This window comes from Aplidium turbinatum, chromosome 10 (genome assembly GCF_918807975.1).
Source record: "Aplidium turbinatum chromosome 10, kaAplTurb1.1, whole genome shotgun sequence".
Lineage (NCBI taxonomy): Eukaryota > Metazoa > Chordata > Ascidiacea > Aplousobranchia > Polyclinidae > Aplidium > Aplidium turbinatum.
The window spans coordinates 4,813,700-4,834,823 of NC_137481.1; the positions used below are offsets into that span (position 1 = coordinate 4,813,700).

General features: G+C 39.2%; 2 protein-coding genes across 3 annotated transcripts in view; one reads left to right on the forward strand and one right to left on the reverse strand.

Moving 5' to 3' along the window:
* The window catches only part of LOC145778205 (protein RRP5 homolog), a 42,594-nt gene that overhangs the window by 3,807 nt on the left and 17,663 nt on the right, over positions 1-21,124 (forward strand). For both annotated transcript variants that reach the window (XM_082589658.1, XM_082589659.1), the window contains exons 7-18: positions 7,072-7,143; positions 8,387-8,549; positions 8,982-9,151; positions 9,481-9,555; positions 9,830-9,987; positions 10,200-10,330; positions 10,649-10,767; positions 11,314-11,462; positions 11,932-12,034; positions 12,468-12,581; positions 13,080-13,287; positions 13,556-13,731. In XM_082589658.1, the coding sequence (XP_082445784.1) occupies positions 7,072-7,143; positions 8,387-8,549; positions 8,982-9,151; positions 9,481-9,555; positions 9,830-9,987; positions 10,200-10,330; positions 10,649-10,767; positions 11,314-11,462; positions 11,932-12,034; positions 12,468-12,581; positions 13,080-13,287; positions 13,556-13,731 (1,638 nt within the window). The remainder of the gene's footprint in view (positions 1-7,071; positions 7,144-8,386; positions 8,550-8,981; positions 9,152-9,480; positions 9,556-9,829; positions 9,988-10,199; positions 10,331-10,648; positions 10,768-11,313; positions 11,463-11,931; positions 12,035-12,467; positions 12,582-13,079; positions 13,288-13,555; positions 13,732-21,124) is intronic.
* Positions 1,387-7,034, reverse strand: LOC145778277 (uncharacterized). Its single transcript, XM_082589739.1, has 11 exons — positions 6,880-7,034; positions 6,543-6,674; positions 6,291-6,403; positions 4,969-5,139; positions 4,674-4,755; positions 4,121-4,265; positions 3,734-3,830; positions 3,172-3,319; positions 2,761-2,896; positions 1,843-2,012; positions 1,387-1,540 (listed from the first exon to the last, which is right to left on the reverse strand). The coding sequence occupies exons 1-11, from the start codon at positions 7,032-7,034 to the stop codon at positions 1,387-1,389; spliced, it is 1,503 nt and encodes a 500-aa protein (XP_082445865.1).

Consider the following 21,124-nt stretch of genomic DNA (forward strand, 5'->3'; position numbering starts at 1 on the left):
GGAAAACAAACCGATTCATTTTCTTTTCATACGAGTGAATAACAACGATCAAGACAGTGCAGTTATCGAAATAAAACGCAAAAAATCATGATCTCAAGCAGAGTGAAAACCCGCTATCAGTTTCGTTTTGCTCGTTTTACTAATTACTTACTTTTAAAGTGTTAACAACTGCGAAGTGTTTTCTCTTCTGTTTTTTATCGAAAGTCTTTATAGTCTTTTATTGAATACAGTAGGCTATACTCGAGTAAAGGTTGAGATGTTTGCAAGTGATTTTCACCTCAAAAAGACAAGTTCAACTAACACGGGACAAGCTGTTGTCTCCAGCTGTGCAGTTTTCAAACTGAACGCACTTAAAATCATTGTCGACGTAGATTACGGAGTGTGAAATCGCGTCGGCCAAACTAAAAGTTTTGAATACGTTTATTTGCAGTGATTCAAACTTAATTTTCAAATTTAATGATTTCTTGTCATTTCTAAACTTTATGCATTTGTTGAGCAATATGCAAAGCTCACGACACAAAACAGCGGAAAGAGCTGTTTTAAGAGATCACTTTATTAATTTTTGCGTGTAGGATATAATCGTTCTTATTACGTAACATTCCATGATTGTTGAAGTCGATGTCAAACCTTAGCGGCCGCATAAAACAATGATGTCAGGTTGGCTAGGTGATTATAGCGGTAGAAGACGTCGTTAATGCAGGCAATATCTGCGACCAAGACCATTAAACACCTTTTCTTTTATCGGTCTTCGATTTAATTCTCACACATTGCTAAGAAAACAATGCGTTCTGTTGAATCATAATTGTCTCACAGCGGGAAGACCTCGTTGAAAATAGCGTGTCTAATTTAGCTGGTTTGCTTAATATTGCCGTGAATAGTTACGTGACCATTCCAACAGCGTAAGTTACTCTACCATCTACTTTGAAATTTCCATACCGAATGAGAAAGCCATGCGATCATCTGAGATTATGCGGACAAGAGCAATGTATTCTTTAAGCTTCGGCATTCTTTAAGTCCGTTTAAATTATCTAAATCTCATTCGCGGAGTGTTTTATCTTTGAAACACCACTTGTAATAATCATTTTTGTTGCCCCTCAACCATAAACTTATGGGGGGCGCCGCCCCCCGGCCCCCCCGGAAGTCGGCGCGTATGTATTAATTGGAACAACAGCAAAATCTGTCATTTTTACGTTAAATCAATGTAAGAGTGACGGATCTTGTTGTCTGGAATGTAACAAATTGTACATTTCGTAATAAATAGATAAAACTGAAAAACAAGTATGAAGAAGTTCGGCTGGCAACATCGGCACAACACTCATTAGTTGTACAGGCAGTTTTCATTATTTTCAGTTAGTTATTGAAGGCATCTGAACAAACTCTTGCATATCATTCGAATTCAAATACTTTTAAAGGGTTGTGGTCCATCATGCTCACGAGCACCCTTTTGTGGTTAATCGCAATAATGGTAACTGGCCGCTTGATGCGCGATTCCGTCAAAATGTGCATAAGAAACCATCCGTCGTTGTTATATACGCTGACCCTGAAAAAAGCCCCGGTTAGCTTATTGGTTATTGCAGTTGTTGCTGACGTCACGAGTCGGACTGTGACGTTTTAGCTTCATGCAAAAGTTCTTTAACCGGTTTGATCAACCAAGTAAATTTGTTTTAACAATATTATTGCGCAACAAAAGTTTTCAACAACTTTCGAAATCATGTTCTCCGCCCTCCTGTTGGTGATCGATATTTGTGCCTCTTGTGTCAAAATGCACCCAACGCGTCAATTTGTTTTTATCACAATGCCACGAAGTCTTGGCTTGCACAATGATCACTGAAGCCCACTGACCTGTTGTTCCCGTAGTCACAGATTAGTACGTTGCCACTGCAGTCAGTTGTTAAGCCCATGGGCACTTTTATTTGATCCTCTTTCTCACCAAAGTGTGAGAATTTGTTCATGTAAGTACCGTGCTTGTTGAACTTTCTAATACAACTATTTCTGCTGTCAGAAACAAGTATCTGAAAAGAAGCAATATAATTTGCGTCATTAATTTGAGGTCGGCCGCGTGGCCGTGTAGTGTGAACGTCTGCCCGACGTTCGAAAGGACGTGGGTTCGACACCGCTCCAGGGCACGCGGCTGTGTCTCTGCAAAGACACTTAATGGCAAGCCAAAATAAGGGGAACAACAGACTGACTTGAAAACTAATATGCCCCTTCGCTGTTTCCTGTTATCTGTTGTATCGCATTTGTGCTCGCAATTATTATTATTCCAAGTAATCTCATTTTTAAAGTATATCAAAACATGTATGTATTCTATATTAATGCTCGCAACTCCTTTATCGATAGAGAGAAGGTTGGTCAATAAAGATGGGCCGGTTTCTTCGGAGAAATGAAATATATCTACTATGATACATTTGTTTCCGTTTTTTTTTTAAACGCGTAGATTTCAACAGCCACTTCATCTAAAGTTCTAAACTAAATTCAGATAAACTATAGTCAACTAAATTTTGTGGCAATGAGTGCTTCATAAAAGTTGCCGTGTGGGTCGGGAACAAAATTCTGTGAAAATAAAACGTATGGGGCTTCGTTGGCTTTGTTTCACTTTACATGGTGCTTTGAGAAAGCTGACGTAATATGTTTTCAACTATATCAGAGAAATTTTGGGGTAAGAGGAAAGGGTCCAATCACCTTGTTTTGCAAATGTTGATGCTCTGCACTGTTATATCTTTCTTTATTATTTATTATCTTTAACTCTTTTCTCTGTACCTGATCGTCACGGTTGGCTGCAACATAGTACGCTCCACTGAGTTCGCATGCTCTCGATATGTTTAAACTCGCCACCATGCGGCCCTTTTGATCATGAATTGTGACGTCATTCAGCTCAACATCGGATACGATAAGTCTGGAAAATCGACAAACCGAATTGTCCAAACGTTTGTCTAGAAGTGTTTCGTTGTATTTCAATCAGGTTTGCTGTCAATGCTCCATTCTGACTAAGGGTTTGCTCGTTAATTTTTTCAAAAGTTTGATCCTTTCATTAAGACTCACTTCAGGTTACAAAAGAAGAGCACAGCCATTGCTGTTGTGTTTGCTTGTGTGCTATGATCTGGTACCTGCAATTGTAAACAAGGCGCATATTTGAAATTTTGTCAGTAAAATCTGAGCAATATACTTTACCTATTGTCGCTATCCGTGCAGATTCCTCTACACCATTTGAAAATCCCTTCACCGAATTTTCGCAACAAATGTCCGTTGATGTTCCATACCGCCACCACGTGTCCACAGCAAACGCCGATTGTTGTGGAATTTATTTTGCACATTCCACCTGACAAAATGCCAAACTTGTTTAAATTTGGTCGGGACGTCTTGCGCCCCATATAAAAGTCTCATGTGGGCTTCACGCAATCATCCAGCTAGCAAATCTGTTCATATTTACAATGAATTCAACGTCTGCGAATCCATGCAAAAAAAGGACCAATTCACTGATTGGGAATCTTCTGTATCATTTCAAAGCAGCAATAGAAAGCAAAGCATCGCACTGTCGGTTCAGTAGCCTGCGTCACTTTTACGAAGTCACCCTAATGGTGGTCATGTGTTATTGCTATCACGTTTCGAGTCAGCAATACACCTCTAATAACTTCGAGATCATGATGAGTTAGTTCTTGTTTGTTTGAGCACAGTTTTGCCACATAACAGACGATGTAGGAACTTAAAAGCAATGTCTAGTAGTAAATTTTACCTGGTGTTAATCTTCCCGTAGAATGTGACTGGAGCAAACGTCCCCATTCATCAAAGTAGTGGAGCATGTTTTTATTCGCATCACTCACAGCTATCATCTGCATAAATATGGATGATATCAATCCAGATGCATGTACACTACAGTTGTACACTCTTGATGAGGCTTTACTCCAGTCATTTACTTTCAAAGAAAGCAAATGTTTTGATGGAAATACATCTTTGTCTTACCAAAAAAACGTGTTGTTTATCTCTTCATCCTGTGTTTTTATCTTCAGTCACGCGTTAGGGGGCACATGGAACAAATTTTGTTTCAAAGCATAACGACAAATCACTATCTTTTCGATGCCTATTGTTCATTCAAAAAATTGGTTTAGTATTTTGCAATCACCTCATTCAAAACCACTAGTCCTGGAAAGTAGTTTCCAATCTTTTCTATTCTTGTCGTGGTCCCGTCAATGAAATTCCACGACTTTACAACGTCATTCCAATTTCGAAAATCCAGCCAAGGATGATGAACATCTTCGGTTGCACAACTAGAATGGCCAATATTGGTGGACATTATGTCATTTGAAAGTTATTAGAATGAAATTATTTTATTATTTCTATCTCAGCCCAATGGTTCATTGTTACGAATTCATGCTTGAGTTGCAAAATTCTAATTCTATTTGCTTGTTTTGTAGTCAATTTGCACAATGCACATATAGGCTAAGTATGTTTACAGGTTCAGATTTGGATGTTTCTAGGCTAACTCGTTCGACGCTTAGCCATGTCGACATCATCATCATCATCATTGTCAGCCATTGTTGTTCCACTGCAGGATGAAGGCCTTCCCCATATCTTTATAATTTTGTTTGTCTTTGCACGTTTGTGTCCAGTGTTTGTCGAATTGGTAGAGTTCGTCTCGCCATCTTGTTTTCTGTTTCCCTCTTATGTCGACATACCTGTGTATTATTCCTTCGGTTAAGAACAGTGGTTTGTGTGTTGATCGCAATTGTGTGTTACTGCGTCCATTGATCGCCTGCTCTGCAAAGATTAGTCGATATTCAACAAGTTAATCATTTTAATGAAACAACTCGTATCTTTGCGTAGTTACTATTCGATTCTTGTCACCTTTCTAACCATTAAACTATTGCTTTTCAATCACAACTTCATAGATCGAGAAATTGAGTGTTGCGTGCATACATGGCTTCTGGTCCTGCTATGATATACCTTGAGGTCACTTGTCATACCACTTACCTTGGCTCGGGGAAGTGAATTTATAGTTTGCACATTTCTTTTCATTGTTAAAGATATTTGAAATGATGTTATCTTTCCTTTGAATTTGGTGATCATGTGGCAGTAAGATTGTTTCCACGGAACTTGGAATTTGGTTTTCTGTGCGATCTTCTGCTACTAGTTTGTCATGATCTAAAATAGTAAAAACAAACATCATGAGATGCTGCGCAGTCGCGCAGTGGTCACATAGGTAGCTTGGGAACGCAAGGACACAGTACCTTGTCAGCACGTCGTGGTCAAGGCCGGGGTGCGATCATTAGTTGAGTGACTTTCCCATTTGTTTCGTAAGTTTCCACTGAATAATTATTTTTTAAAGTAAGTGACAGCTGCCTTGTGACTTGTTAAATGTTAACGCTACGTTACACTTCTATAACAAGTAGCAAAGCTTGTTAAACCGTTACAGATTTCGAACGTACTAAGGTACTACTAAGGCAGGGGTTCCCAACCTTTTTTACATCGTGGCCCCTTTTAAAAATTTTGAAAAATCAATGGCCCCCTTATTTTTTACAACCTTTTGAAAAAATTAAGAAATTTACTTTACATAGAAATCTTATATTATTATTTTTGAAACAACCGGGACTTAAAGACCATTTCATGAAGATTTGGGCAAAATATAGGCCTACTAGTATTTTTACTAAATTTTAATTTATTTCTTTTGTTATACAGTGTTGGAGTGGACTTAAAGATGATAAATTAAAAAACTTATTATTTTTCAAATTTTTTCATGGCCCCCTTGAAAAAGGCTTATGGCCCACTAGGGGGCCATGGCCCCCAGGTTGGGAACCCCTGTACTAAGGGCACCAAGGTACTAAACTTGTCATTACAACCAGGGCTATGGAGTCGGAGGGATTTTGGCGTGTCTGGAGTCGGAGTCATTAAAAAAAGGCTGTTTCCGGCTTGATAAAAAACGATAAACAATAAAATGTTTGTTTACAATCTTTTTCAAAATATTGTTTGCTGTTTTCTGTTTTGCGCTCTTTAACTTTACCAGAAAACAGTTTTGTTTGTTCTTGTCAGTTTTTGTGAAATTGTCGTTTCAATTTTGATCACAACTCAAGTGAAATCAAATGAAAAAAATTGAAAAAAAGACAAAATAAAAAAAAAATCTGGAAACACTGAAAAGTCGGAGTCGGCCTGTTATAAAACGAGAAGTTGGAGTCGTATATTTTTCTCCCGACCCCACAGTCAACCATGAATACCATGCATTGTACACTTCATGGTACACGCCTGCGCGTTTGTCAAGCGTTTTTGAAGACTAATGAGAAATTATTATCAATTTTTACATGGTTGTGGTGTTTTTGTCGGTTGAGAAACGGTTTCATCGGGTTTGTCGGTCGCAGTTGAGGCATTTCTCGGTTCTCTGCTGATGTTGAACAGGCATTCATACTCCTCTGGTCTGTGAATATATGGTGATGTGGCTTAATACGCGTTGTAGTGGAGAAAATCAAAGGTTTGATGAAGGAAGACCATATGTCGTGGCAAATTCTCTACTTAATGAATGGAAACACAATTTCTTGCTAATTTTAGGTGATTACTTGTGGCCAGTTGCCTTGAGGAGATTGACTAAGTTTCCTATTGTTGCTTCATCTCTTTTGATTGTTTTCCATTCTTGCAGGTAGCTTAGGTTTGCTTGCCATGCCAAGGTCTTCTCAATTTCTTTTTCTAATCTAAAAAAAAAATTATAATTTTATCCAGCCTTTTTTCAAGCAGTTGCGTTGTAAGCTTTTATCTCGTGAAAACAATATAAATTAGTGAAATGCCGAGATTTTCAAAAACAGCTTCATATACTACAACTCGTAACAAGTCTAGCTTTCGTTGATTAATTACTTTTAAATGTATTAAATTTTAATTTCAACTTGTCCATTCACGTACTTCAGTGTCTTGCCGAGTGGGTTTGCTACTAGTGGTAATCTCCTTGCTAGCCTGTCTAGGATGTCCACCGTTACTTTCCTCTGGAGGAGCATTATCCTCCGGGACTGCTCAGTAGAGACGCTGTCATCTTTTATTTTTGAGCTTCCACTTCCCATCCTTTTTGTTGTTCACTTATACTTTTCTATTTTTTAGTCAAGAGTCGACGGTGAAACTTCGCTGGATTCAATTTTGCCTGGATCTCTGGTTAAGTTCACACCTACTGAGGTAACAACCTGTTTGAAAATAGCTGATTCATTAACTTTGGCATATTTCACGGTTATAAGTCTTCCATTAGGCTACAAAATAACTTTGAAAATGTGCACATAGCGAACTACACAGTATGTTTCGAGAAATCATAATTAACTGAAGCCCTCTGGTTACATTTATATTAATTTCATAGAAAAGTTACGCAACCAAAGTTCTTAGGTAACTCCACTTGCTAATAAAATAGTTCTTTGAGATTTCATGCATGCAATATGTTGAATGCATCACATAAATATATTGTTGCTTTGCGACGGTGTAAAAAGACATCGTATGATATCATTTGCATATGTTGATGTCAATTTGTCTAATCTCTCCATATACTCTCACTTCTTTTGCATCGCGTCTTAACGGCCTGGACCTGGACCTCTCCCGTCTTTACTCCTGTTGCATTTTAACTTATGAATTGTCATAAACATAATGTCTGTAATTGTTAAGTACCCTCCAATGGTCAGTCGAATGCTTCAGTTTCTCTAAGTGCTGATTATTCTTTGTGTTGTTATGACGTCCACTAATATTGTATTGTAGGGCAGATGGATGATTCTTGGTTTCTTGCATTTGAGCAGCCATCTGTTAACACTTCCAATTGTTGTATGAATTATTTTGAAACGTAGCTACTTGACACTTATGAATGTACAATACTTGAATTTTAAGTCTTTGTCTAAAGTTGTGAATTGCTGAAGAATCACTTCTGATTCCCAACTATCGAAATCTGTTCTTGTTACATTAATTTCACGGCTGCAGACGCAGAAGCAATGTAAAAAGAACGCATTTTCTAACTGCTATAATCTTCAGCGTCCAGAGGTCCAAAACAAAAGAAAAGCTGCTGAAAATTTATGTTTATTTCGTTTTTTTGCCAGTTTTCAAACAGCTGACCAGTTTTCATCAAGGGCGACCACTTTTCTGCAACGACTCCTACATTTTCCTCTATCGTTATCAACTTCAATGTTTGTGTTTCTTGTTGTCAAATGGTCTTCCACGATGTCTTTCTAACTTGACGTTTTTTTGTCTTTTAATTTCCCGCCATTACCTTACTCCAAACTCGTTTTCTTAAATTATTCTCATCCATTCGCTCAAGCTGTCCAGCCCCTTTCATGCAATGTCCTATGTCCACGCAAGTACTCTTCAATGTCCGTGGTTCATGCTAATGGTCATTTGATTGAACACGATTCCTTGTGACAAACTTGACTCTTTGTTTTATAATCAGGACCAACCGGGAGGGCAGATTGGCAAGATCCTCACTATATTTGATGCCTGTCTGCCCATGGTCAATGCCACCCCTCCTGACCATCGTAAGGGGGCAAAGCAAACTAGCAAGGAAGTTGATGATGCAACTGCCACTGATCAGCCGAAGAAGAAGAAGCGAAAAGGTTTGGAAGTGTTTGTTGATTTCATTGGCACAACGTCTCACGTGGCTCTCCAGACATCAAAATCTGTCGTTTTTACATTGATTAAACGTCAACATCAATGGGAAAACAACTGATTTTGTTTCGCCTGGTTCGCTCCCAGCGTCTGATTTCGGTCTAGAATATTGGCTACGCTTTTGGGCTCTTACTGTCACCAATAGAAACGTTAGCTGTAAACAAGTTATCTCCATAGTGTGAAAACTAACAATATTTAACATCATAAAAGCTTGCTTTAATGTTTTTCTTGTCGTCAGATGTCCACGTTACTGTAATATCTGGAACTTCATTCACAACCATTCAATGTCTTACTAACCGTACGCGAATCTTACATAACACCTGCAATACTTGCTGCTTTACATACATTATGACGTCACAGTAAAAGTCTTACTTTTTCAGTCGAAGGCAAGGACACGGGTGATGACGTTGTCCCAGCCAAGGTGGACCGATACGATCACTCGGTGCTGGCTTGTGTCCTCTACGTCAGCGTCGCTAAAACCGTCGTCTTGACTTCTAACCCCAAAGTGTGGGTGAAGGAAGGGAGAATTAATAACTACCTCAAGTTGAAGGTGTGTGATTTTTATTTCATTTCAATTTTTTATCCAAAGTTATTGGAAAGTTAACTCAACTGTCTTAGAAAAGTTGATTTAAAGTGCAGACTTTGGCATGGTCTACAAAGCTTCCATAGAAGCAAGTCTTGCGAAAGAATGTTTTACTGATGTCTCTGCAAACGACGTCGAGTGCCGTTGCTCTACATTTTTTTGGTAAATTTCTGGTAAATATTAGTGAATAGTTTCTTTGGGAGATGTGGCTGAAATTAATTGGCTTCCGCACTCTGCGTCAAACTTCTCTTTATGAACACGATACGGAGTTGATTCTAATATTTTTGTTTTTGCAGGAAGACTACCCTGTAGGATTTAAATGCAAAGCAAGAATCATTGAAAAAATCAAAGGGATTGGGATATTGTGTCAGGTAGTTGATTCAATGTTTCAGTCGAAACCGCACTAGCTCTTTTTGCACATTCAAATACATCACTCTGCGTCTCTCAAATCTTACCATAGTTGCCCCAAATTTTTGTGTGTGTTTTTAAACATCCCTAGCATACAACTTTTGCCAAATTTCATTTTGGAATGATGTTTACTTACAAAACAGAAACAGAGTCCACACTCCACACCTTTTGGTTATGCACAAAATATTAAATTGAAAGTTAGGCATTGGATTTTTTCTGAAATTTCTTGATACGCAGCTGCAAAGGAAAGGACCTCGGGCTATGATATACATGCGCCACGTTTCGGACACTGCGATTGAGAGGAACTTCGGTGATTTTCCCGACGTCAAGCAATTGAGTGCCAGAGTCATCGAAAACTTGTCGCTAGATGGCATTGCAGAGCTAAGTTCCAAAAAGTAAATGTTTGATTTGTTAAAATGTGTTTTGGGTTTTTTCTGATCCAAAGTGGCAATGTCATTAATATGTTGCATGTTTTGGTGAGTAAAGAATTTGATGATTGCGCAGAGCTATGCTGGTGATCAGTAAGTTGATAAGTCACTAGCAATCTTCCCGCTGCTTTGCATATCGAAAGGTTCCAGTTATGACTCAGCACTTTCTTGCTTTGCAGGAGCGTATACAATGCCGCCTTCCTTCGCTACGAGGAGGTTGAGTGCGGAAAGGTCGTCCAAGCAAAAATCACAAGTGTGGAAACCCAGGACGGTGGTCTGGGGCTCAGGGTGGTGTTGGGCTCATACCAAGGTAGGACGGGTTTATTTGATGTCACTATTGGGGGACACTAAGTGCTGATATATTATTTTGTACCGATTCATCGTCTTTTTCAGGAGTTTGCTTTTGATTGAATTTGAATTTTTATTGTTAATTCTCCTGGTTGCTAATAACTAGGTGGTTTTTGACATCTAACGATGAATCGTAAATCTTGTAAAATAGAGTTTTCGGTGCTTTGAGGCAAATGCAGCAGCTAGTGCTGACATACCAAATTCACTTTGCTACAGTCACACTTGCAAACTAATTATGAACTGGATTTCGTTCTTTTTCATTCTAACCTATTGTTCGCAGACAAAGAGTTTGTTCTCTGTCCAAAGATCCGAGGTTTGATCCCTTCTGTTCACATGTCCGACATTATACTGAAGAACCCAGAGAAACGCTTCAACGAAGGCGACATACTTACATGTCGGGTAGGCCCTTTCGTTTATTCTAATCACCACACACCTTACGAACAGTATTTGTGTTCCCCATGACAGCAAAACCAGTCATTTTTACACTGATTCAACGTCTGTAAACGTTGAATCGATACAAAGGGGACCAGTTTAGCAAGCGGGATTGTGCTGCTTTTCTGCGTTCTGTCGTACGTTCTTGTCTATAGCTTCAACTGCACTTTCATTGTGTGCCATCCCTTGCATTATGCTCTAATCACTTCTGGACATTATGTTTATTTTTGACGCACTTCCAACAATCGTGATGCAACACTTTGATTGAAAGGATGCTTCTCATTAAAGCGCCAAGTTACTTGGATGTTGTGATGTGTTTTTTTGGCAAGTTTTTCGATTCCATTGAACGATTGAGATTTTGAAATCATTCTTTTGCACGAAGGCTTTTGAGAGAATTTCCCCAAGTAACTTGGTGGTTTCGTAGTCCACGTCTTTATATTGTAGGAATTTCTGTTACTATTTCTTAAGTCTTCGTCATCCAAGTCTGTAGTGTTTGATCAAGCTTGTTGACAGGTTCTTTGTGTTCAACCGGAGAAGCGCAAGATACTGCTGACCAACAAGCCGTCGCTTGTGCAATACAAGCAACCGGTTGTAACCAGTTATGACCAGATGAAAGCAGGCGATATCATCATCGGCTCAATTTTTTCAATCAAGGAATTCGGGTAAGATGGTGCATATCCACTCGATACAACTTTCTGTGACGTTACGTTGTCTGCTCAATGCCAAAGGTCCCAAAAAAGCCACTCCAGGAGGGGGAGACTTAAAGGTCTAGAGTCGATATTTGTTTTCGAAAAGCTGGTTTCTTTCGCACGAATTACGCTTTCTCGTCACGTGTCATGCTTCTTGTATTGTGAGGTCTGGGCACCTGCATCAAAACATTAATTTGCTAAATTAGTAGTGAATGTGCCTTGGTATATCGCTTACAATTTCTTGCATTTTTCTGGTAAAGGGTGTCTAGGACTCCAGGCAATCACATTGTGTTTTTTTTTTTTTTGCAAAATTGCAATTCTTTGCATATTGGTAGTGTTTGCGAAAAGAATGCTTCGTGTTTCGCTACACTATTCGTGTTGTTTTCTATCACGATGTTTACGTTTTACATTGTATCAACGTTGAAACACGTCATTTTTGCAGAATATTTGTGCGTATGTTCAACGACGTGACTGGACTTGTTCCCAAGCGGGAACTGGGACTCCACAGTCTTGGCGCCATGGAAAAGGAATATTACATTGGCGAGGTAACTGCAAATGTCATTCGTGATTCCTGTCTTACTCCAGGCCACCTACATCTCAAGCTGGCAAGGTGTTCCTCCACCTTGTGGGTTGTACGAACAGCTGGGACAGGCACCGATCATAGATAAGCTCTAGCTGAATTGCTTCTTCCTTGTTTCGCACCATCAGGCATCAAAAGTAAATGGTAACTTTATTCACGGTGCATTTGAAAGGTCGGACTCATGTAGACCTGCACATCATTGTGGTTTGTTGAAATCATTCCTCCCGCCCCCCCCCCCCCCTTAAGGATACCTACTAGACCCGCCCTTCAACAAAACCCCCATGCTTTGTTTTGATTGACTTCCCGCATAGAACTAATTTTTTTTTCATTTCGAATCCCTACACGATTCCATGAAGGTCATGGCTTTGCTGAATAATGATGACGAGCATGACTTACAGGTTAAGAAGTGTCGCGTCATGTTTTGCGAGCCTGAAGGTGACAAGTTGATCTTGTCCTTCCGCATCAAAGTAACCGAGGAAGACAAGGAGGAGAAGATGCTGAAAACCGATCAGGTCTGTGATGTGACGAGATGCGCATGAATATCGCTTCGTAGGGCTAACGTTGAGAGCTTAATCGCCAGCAACTACTGGGTTTTTGAAAACGTCCTTGTCCGAATGCAATTTGTTTAGCCCGCGAACGAATGGACTCATTCCCCCGAAGCCGAGAGCAGTGTGCTCAGCGGTTGCAAACGATGTCGGGGAAGTACGTTAGTCTCTTTATCCCACTCCTGCTGAGTGCCAAGCAGGAATAAAATTTAGTAGGCCTTCCATTTTAAAAGTCTTTGGTATAACCCGATTGGGAATCGAACCCTCATCTACCGACGCAAAGGCAGGCACTTAAACCACTACGCCATTGAGCGTTGCTGTTGATACACCTAGGCTTGAACCCCGGCTGTGTCTCACCAAAGGTCTCTTTTACCTTGATTGAACCTTTCTTTCTTTGTGAAGCTCTGATTTGTTGAGTTAGTTTTCTGTGACATAACAAGTCAATGAAGCAAATCATCTTTTCAGCTTGTGGATGTCAAACTCGTTGAAAGAACAAACGATGGTTTCGTGGTATCGGTGGTCAATTCTCCATCAGCTAAGAGTCGCTCTAATGGCTTCTTGCCGGTCGCTCATCTGTCTGACTTCCCAGTCTTGGCTCGCGCTAAATTAGCTCACTACAAAGTCGGCACGATCCTTAAAGATTGCGTGGTGACAAATTCTGCACCTTTGCTGGGTAAGTTTGTCATTTAATCATTATTTTCGTTTATAGGATTGTTTAGTCATACCAGCGATAAAACATTTTGTCACTTCTATATGCATCTAGTTGAGTGCATTTCAGGCATTGCAATTCCATGGACATCTGCATTTTAATAGTCACTCATAAATCCATCAGCGTTGCATTAAATTTGCGTTACTGTCCGGTTATTTTACGCCACCTTGCACTAATAAATGAAGAGTGTGACTTTACCATCGCTTCTAATCGAAATCTACCCTTTCACTAGTAACCAAGAAAGAATCCTTTGTTGAATTCGTCAAGTCTAGAAACGAGGAATATTTCTGTTTGCAATCCTCCACCCTTGAGCCCCGTGCGATATTTCCTGGCTTTGTGAAAAAACAGAGCCAGTTTGGCGCGCTTGTAGAAATCCCTGATGGACTTCAGATCTTCTGCCACAAAAAAGTAAGTTCTCGTGTTGAAATTTTTCCCTGTACAACGACACCATCTTTTCTGTTAGCTGTTATCGTCATGATGCAAAAGCAATATGACGGAAATCAAGCGTGCCTTCTTTGCAATTCAGTCATGAGTGGAAGTCTACTCCATTTCGCGCGATGTTCTCCAATTTTAGACGCATGTAACGAATTTTTAATGTTTTGCTCTGAAATGTTTTGTTTCGCGAAGCACTAAAAGTTCTGAATTTTTGCAAACAAGTATGCTTCGGTGCTGTGTGTTACATTTTGCTAACTTTGCCCAAACACGCTGTGCGCTCTATGGTATAATTTTCCATTTCTCGCTCAAACCATATGACCCCAGCTTGTGATTTCGCGTCAGTCATTGCGGTGTTGGGCATTTGCAAGTTCGATGTAAATACCTCCGACCTTGCCAAGACATTATTGCTATTTTCGGCTTCACCCAACTAGCAGAACTATTTTTTACCTCGCTTTAACGTTAAGTGATGTTAAAACTGTAAAGAACACAGCCTTCCCTGCCTGAGGTAGTGTGCAGCAATGGTGCAGTTGCCATTAATGATCACGTCTAGGTCAAATTAAATGTAGCTCACGATTTTGTTAATTAAATATTTCAATGTTTGACAGAAAAAAGCGTCAAGTATTTGCAATTAATAAAAAGCCACACTGACCAATGTCATTTCCTTTTCAAAACTTTTGTGATGAAATTGCACCCTTCACTATCTCCGTTCGTTTGTATTTACTCAGCTCGCGAAATTAGCCATGTTTTCGATGATTTAAGATCTGCAGACATGGAAACAATGTTAAAACGCTAGCTTTCTATTCCAGACTGGTTCGATTCCAGGCTGGGTCATAAAGAAAGGCTTTATAATACTGTACGAGCATTGGGTTGTGCTATTCAAATTATGGCTCACATTTCTACAATTATTGCTATGTTGTCCTCGACGCTTGGTTTAGGCAAGCGGATATTTTCTTTACACCCCAGTTATATCAAAATGTTCTGCGTACGATTTGAAACGTTTTAAAACGGTAAATAGATCATTGTACAATCGCCGCCTCGTTAAAAATTTGAGAGAGTATCTGCTTTCAGCGCAGTTAGCCCACCAATGATGACCCTGCCTCACTGTTGTCAGAAACGTTACCAGAGGGCAACGTTGATTTTCAAGGAATCGAGTTGTTCGTGAGGCTGCTGCGTTATTTCTTGTTAACAAAAGTTCTCAGATAATAATTAACGCCTACAGATGTTCAAGCGATGGAAAGGGCAACATTGATTGAGTGCTTTCTAGTATGCTTCGCTGGAAAAACTTTGTTGAAATGCAAGATTGATGGTTAAACTGAGCAAGTAGTGATCAATCATGACGCTTGCAATTATCTTGCACGTAGTAGAAACGACCTATTTCGGGAAATTTTTGTTATTCCTGACAAAATCTTTGATTCTCTCACAATCCCACGAAATATTGCATTGCTCTGCGTGTATTGACAAATAGATAAATGCAGTCCTTGTTTTTAAGCAATAATTACGAAACAAACACACTTGACTACGGGAAATAAGCAACAGCACATATGACGCACAATACGAGAAACAGCATAGTACACATCGTTACGTCATGAAGAGGTCATATCACCCCATTCCAGTTGATGGGAATTCATTTCAAGTTGTTTAGATTTCTGCTATACGATCACTTGCGATGTTCACACAATGAAACAGATACAACTTTATCAGTTGACAATCGTCTGTTCATTCCATATATTATACTGGTTGCATCACGAGATCCTGGTTGGAAAGAAGAACTCCTTTTTACAGACAACAAATCATCCTTGAAATGACAAATTTGTTTATTTTGGGTCACCAACATAGAATAAATAGAAGATGCACAACCAGACATTGATTTAAAAAACGACTGATTTGCTACCTGGTGTTGAATGAGGGAATGTCTCTAGGATTGGGCTCTTATATTGTCTCTTTCCACTCCGGCTGGAAAATGTTAGTTTTGGCTTTGATTCAGCATCTGACGACATTGAATGCACAAATTTACTAATTTATGGCTGGGCTAAAATTGAATTGTTTGGGTATCTCTTCATTCGTCGCCTTTAGTTGTCTTTGTTGTAGTTGACTTTTAATGTCTCAGAGGTTGGTAGATGGCAGGAACTGTGGGTGTGCGGTTTGAATTGTTCTTCGTGATCATGTCGCGATGGTTGAGGTGTGTCCCATCGCAGAGTGCAGTTGTGCACTCACTGTGCTTGTTGAAGCAACCATTTGTCATTTGGCTCGATTGGGGTTGCGAAAAAGTTAACTTGTTAGGAGAATGATGCATTCCGCCTTTGTTTTGATCAGGTTTGGGTTACGGTATTGGGCCAACTTTACGACAAACGATAGTTTGAGGCCATTGCACTTTATTTTACTTGACCGACACTTGAAATTGTGCTTGATGACTCGGTTCAAGTACCTTCTCTTTCAATGAACCGGGATGTCCTGATCAATATTGTCCTTGTCACTGCGAGGGGGTGGCCTAGGGCAGGTTGAAAAAAACGTTTGGTCTGCTTTGTTGTTTTGTGTAAAAGTAGTGACAGATTTTCTTGTTTCGTTTTCGGTGTAAAAGCTTAATGGGAGCGTGTTGAATTTTCTGTTCGAGCTGGGCTTTTTCTTTGTTGATTTTTTCAAGCTTCCGTCATAGTCGATATTCTTAGCGTTCGATCCTCTGAAACTGTTTCTTATCGAGTGGATCGTGTCGTGAAGGTTTTTCCATTTGCGGCCAGTTCCTTGTCTGCTGGCTGTTCCATCAATCACAGCAATATCACGGGTTTCCCAACAATGTCGGTCACTGAAATCGTTCATGGTCTTGTTACGGTTTCCAGACTTTTCAATTGCGTTATCTTTCAATGATGACTTCATCGCTAATTGTTGTTGTGACGTATCACTTCCGTCGCTGCATTGACTGACGTCATTGCTACCTGACGTAGTGGCATCCGTCACCAAGTCACATTCGCTCTCCGATATACGACATTCAATCATGTTGTTTATACTGCCGTATCCGTGTCTCCACCTCCCGAGGTTGTTATGCATGTCCGACCCGTTGCTTCTTGTGTACTGGATTCCGGCATCGTTCTTCTTGGGGTGAGCGGGGATGTTTGTTCTTCTTCTGCAGCGCTTGATTTTGTAAAGTTTTAACTTGTAGACCATCAGGCAGAACAGGAGAATGGTGATGAATAGCCCGGCAAGTAAGCCACAGACTATCAGGACGACTGGCGAAACAGAAGCTTCGTCTTCCGTCGAAGGATTCGGTGTGGAGGCTTGGATCATGCTAGCTTTTATGTCAATTAATAATCTGTAATATAAATAAAAATAATAAAAATAAAAACATATGACAATAAAAAATGAAACTTTTCTACGGGTCATGAAACCGAATTTTTTGATCCTTATTTGAATTGAATTTTCGGGTACAAAGTTGCATTGCGGACAGATCGGACTTGCAATCTTAAAATTAAATCCCTATTTTCGCAACAACCTCACTTCAAATATTGAGTTTATTTTTTCCCTTATTTTTGTATATTTTTTTTCGCTTTATTTCCAAATAAAACCTGACAAGTTGAAATGTGCAGTTCCTTGTTTTCTCTGTCTCAAACATCACCTCTGTGGTTCGTTATTAGGAGTTTTTATGATTTCGTATTTAATTTGTGAACCCTTGGATTTGTAAGACTCGATAATATACTCTGATTTGCACTGGCTGGGTTGTTTAAGAAAGCTACCGCATTGTTGAAACTGTTGATTTGAATGCTACGATGAACAACTCAGTCAGTGCAAGGTTATCCATCAAATATAAATGTTAACTTTTCCTCTCTTAATCTGAACTGCTTCCACAAGCAATTAGATAATTATGATCCACTCTCTCACGCTGGCCAACTTTTATGCAAAATTTTTGTTCTAAATTTACTTTTCCACATGTTGGTGACATTTTCACGCACAACGTCTGGGTTTCATGTTGTAGCTGCTACTCTACAATGGAATGACTCATTTATCGGCTGCTGCTTTTATTTCTTTGTGAACTCAATTGTCAGTCTTGGTTTATAAATTTAGATAAATTTTGATCCTCGTCCAACTACCGCTTGAAGCTGCGAAAACAAAAACGTTCTTCATTGGGAAAGGTTGCCCTTGTGGTTTACGATGCCTTCGCAGAGTATATGTCAAAGCTTTTCAAAAAGTTTTCATACTGTTGAAGCTCAGTTGTTTTTTTATTTCAGTTCAGTTGTTTTTATTTCTGACCATCACAGCAATACAATACATATACAGTCAACATTTTTTGGTACCGTGCCAAATTTCTTTCAACTTAATAACTAACTTCGGTCACAAGCACGTTTTAACCTTCGCGTTGTGTCGCTTCTACCTTTTTCGCGACCTTTGCTATGTTGACGTGTATTGTTTTTTGCTGTGATGGTCAGAAATAAAAACAACTGAACTGAAGTTTTTTAGTTTTCCCTTGTTGAACGCTGTTGGTTGTCTTGCAAACGCTCCAACCAAAAGCCACCGTGCTGTGTTGTGCATTTTTGTCTACGTCTGCCCCTTTCTTTCAAGCAGATTTTCGTAATTGCATTTGCGTGATCACAAACCGTTTCATGCTAATCGATTGGTATTCAAACTATCACCAACCCAGCCAGCAAATCAGATCTTTTTACATTGATTTAATGTCTTCAGATGGTGAAAAAACAACCGATTCGTTGGCTGGGGTACTTTGACTTTAATTATCAAACGAAAAGCAACCTTCGTTGCAGTTGTAATGCGAAAAACGTTTTTTCGGGAAGTTTACCAACTTTAAATGAAGATAAATTTCAAGAGACTGTCAAGCCTTTCTTTTTCGGATTTAGCATTTGTTCATGTTAAATTTTGTGTGTGTTCGTTTTTACCTTGTTCACACGGAACTGAACTAAGGTTAATAGAATAATGAGTTTCCTAGGGTCTGCTACTATTCGGTGAGTCCGATTCGATGAGTCTGATTCGGTGAGTTCCTAACCTCTAACCCCTAACCCTAACTCCTAACCCCTAACCTAAAACGGCAATGATAATTAGGCTACGGTACCCGATAATTTAAAAAAAAAATTGAAAAAATTACCGAATAGGGATCGGACTCACCGAAACGGGCCATTCCGATTTTTCAATGCACCGGATAGACTATCCAAAAAGACAGGGTGAAATGGATTATGTCGTTGATTTGTCATAAAGTTTGTACTGGCAGCGCCACCATCTGTATTTTATTCATTCCTGGTTTTACCTTCACTATCGTGACGTGTCAAGTCCTTTTTTTAGATTTTTTACCCAGACAGTAAATGAACTGTTTTTTTTTACATTTATTCAACATCTGCAGATTTGCTGTCTGGGTACTTGCCACTTACGTATTGGGCGTTGCAGTCTATTCCACCAAAGGCTCACACCATGACTTCAAACGTTACTTCTATTGTTGAACAGGCACGCACGCATTTACGTCATTGTGAGGTAACGTCACGGCTTTGCTTAGATATAGCATTAGCATCTAAACTGGTATACGGTGCAGAAGCATGTCTATTTTAGGCAAAACTTCATCAGTTTTGTAGATTTTTTCATGAAACGCCGTGATTCACCATCATCGTAGGGATGGAGGTTTGCCCTCCGTTGACTGCTTGGTACGGGGAACTGATAGGATTCTTGTATGTTGGAAAACTAATTTTATTATAAAGTACCAGCTGAAACGAAATTAAATACAGCAATTAAGATTTCCGTCATGAGGTATTTGAAAGCAAGGAATTAGCAGATCTATCGCTTGCTCGATCATTGAAGTTGTGAAACCAGCTCAGTGGCCGAATGGTTATGGCTTCGGCTCTAGCGCTGGTAGGTCAGGTTCGATTTCGTGTCAGGTTATACCAAAGACTTTAAACACGGGTCTGATTGTGTTCTTTCTTGCATAACACAGTGAGAATAAGTCGGTAATGATGTGATGACATTGAAAACTTGATACAAAATTATAAAAGAGTCTTCCTTCTTAAAGATTTTAGCTCTTCTAGAGCGACAAGAAATAAATTCCGAGTGCTTTTTTTCTAGTTACAAGTTTTGTACCACCAATTAACTCTACAAGAAATAAACCATACCATTATTATTACTAAAGTCACGATTAATTGATGTTGGTGTTTGATCTGATGTACGTACATTGACTATAACTCATGCATCGGATCACCTTAATAGCAAAATTTGTACTTTTTGCATTGATTTCGCGTCTGCATACGTTGAACCAATGTAGAGGACCAATTTTCCACGACATGTTGGGTTAATTTTATACAATTTTCAACTTGGTAGTTAAAACATCTAGCATTTCCTTTAAAAACACTGCTTCCTGGTTGACATGTTTTTTGTTGTTGCTTTGCTTTATTTCCTTGTTTCTGTCTTGGCTAAAAGTTTTCCGAAAATCTGATTTTTTTCAATTTTTATCGACTCGTAAGGACATCGACAGCTTCTGTTGTCTTGGGGAGGCAAACAAAAATGAGGGAATGAGAACATAGGCGCCAACTTTTCAAAAAACCTTGGGGGCGAGAAAGGTGATGACGTCATAACCATAACGCTATTTTACTCGAAATAGTCTTTAATTAAGCTTACTGTCTTTTTTATATTGACACCTAGGTCGCAAACCGAATTTTTTAGAACCGCTGCTTGAAACGATTAGTTTTACGCATGCAGTACGCCTAGTCGTAAAAATTTTGATATTGTTAGCTCATAATTGGAACAGTTGGAAAACAAGCAGATTCATTTCCTTTTTGTGCAAGTGAATAACAACGATCAAGACAGTGAAGTTATCGAAATAAAACGCAAAAAAATCATGATCTCCAGCAGAGTGGAAACCCGCTATCAGTTTTATTAACCTCGTTTCGCTCGTTGTTCTAATTATTTACCTTCAAAGCGTTAACAACTGTTTTTCATCGAAAGTCTTTATAGTCTGTTATCGAATACCGTTATACTCGAGCATAGGTCGAGATGTTCGCAAGTAGTTTTCACCTCAAAAAGACAGGTTCAACTTGTACACGGGACAAGCTGTTGTCTCCAGCTGGGCAATTTTCAAAATGAACGCATTTTTGCTGCAGCAAAATCAATGCCAATAGTTTTGAAGTTTTGAAGTTTTGAATACGATTATTTGCAGTCTGTGTTTGCAGTGATGCAAACTTAATTTTCAAATTTAATGATTTCTTGTCAATTCTAAACTTTATGCACTTGTTGAGCAATATGTAAAGCTCACGAGAAAAAAACAGCAGAAAGAGCTGTTTTAAGAGATCAATTTTTTTATTTTTGCTTGTACGATATAATCGTTGTTATTACGTAACATTCCATGATTGTTGAAGTCGATGTCAAACCTTAGCGGCCGCATAAAACAATG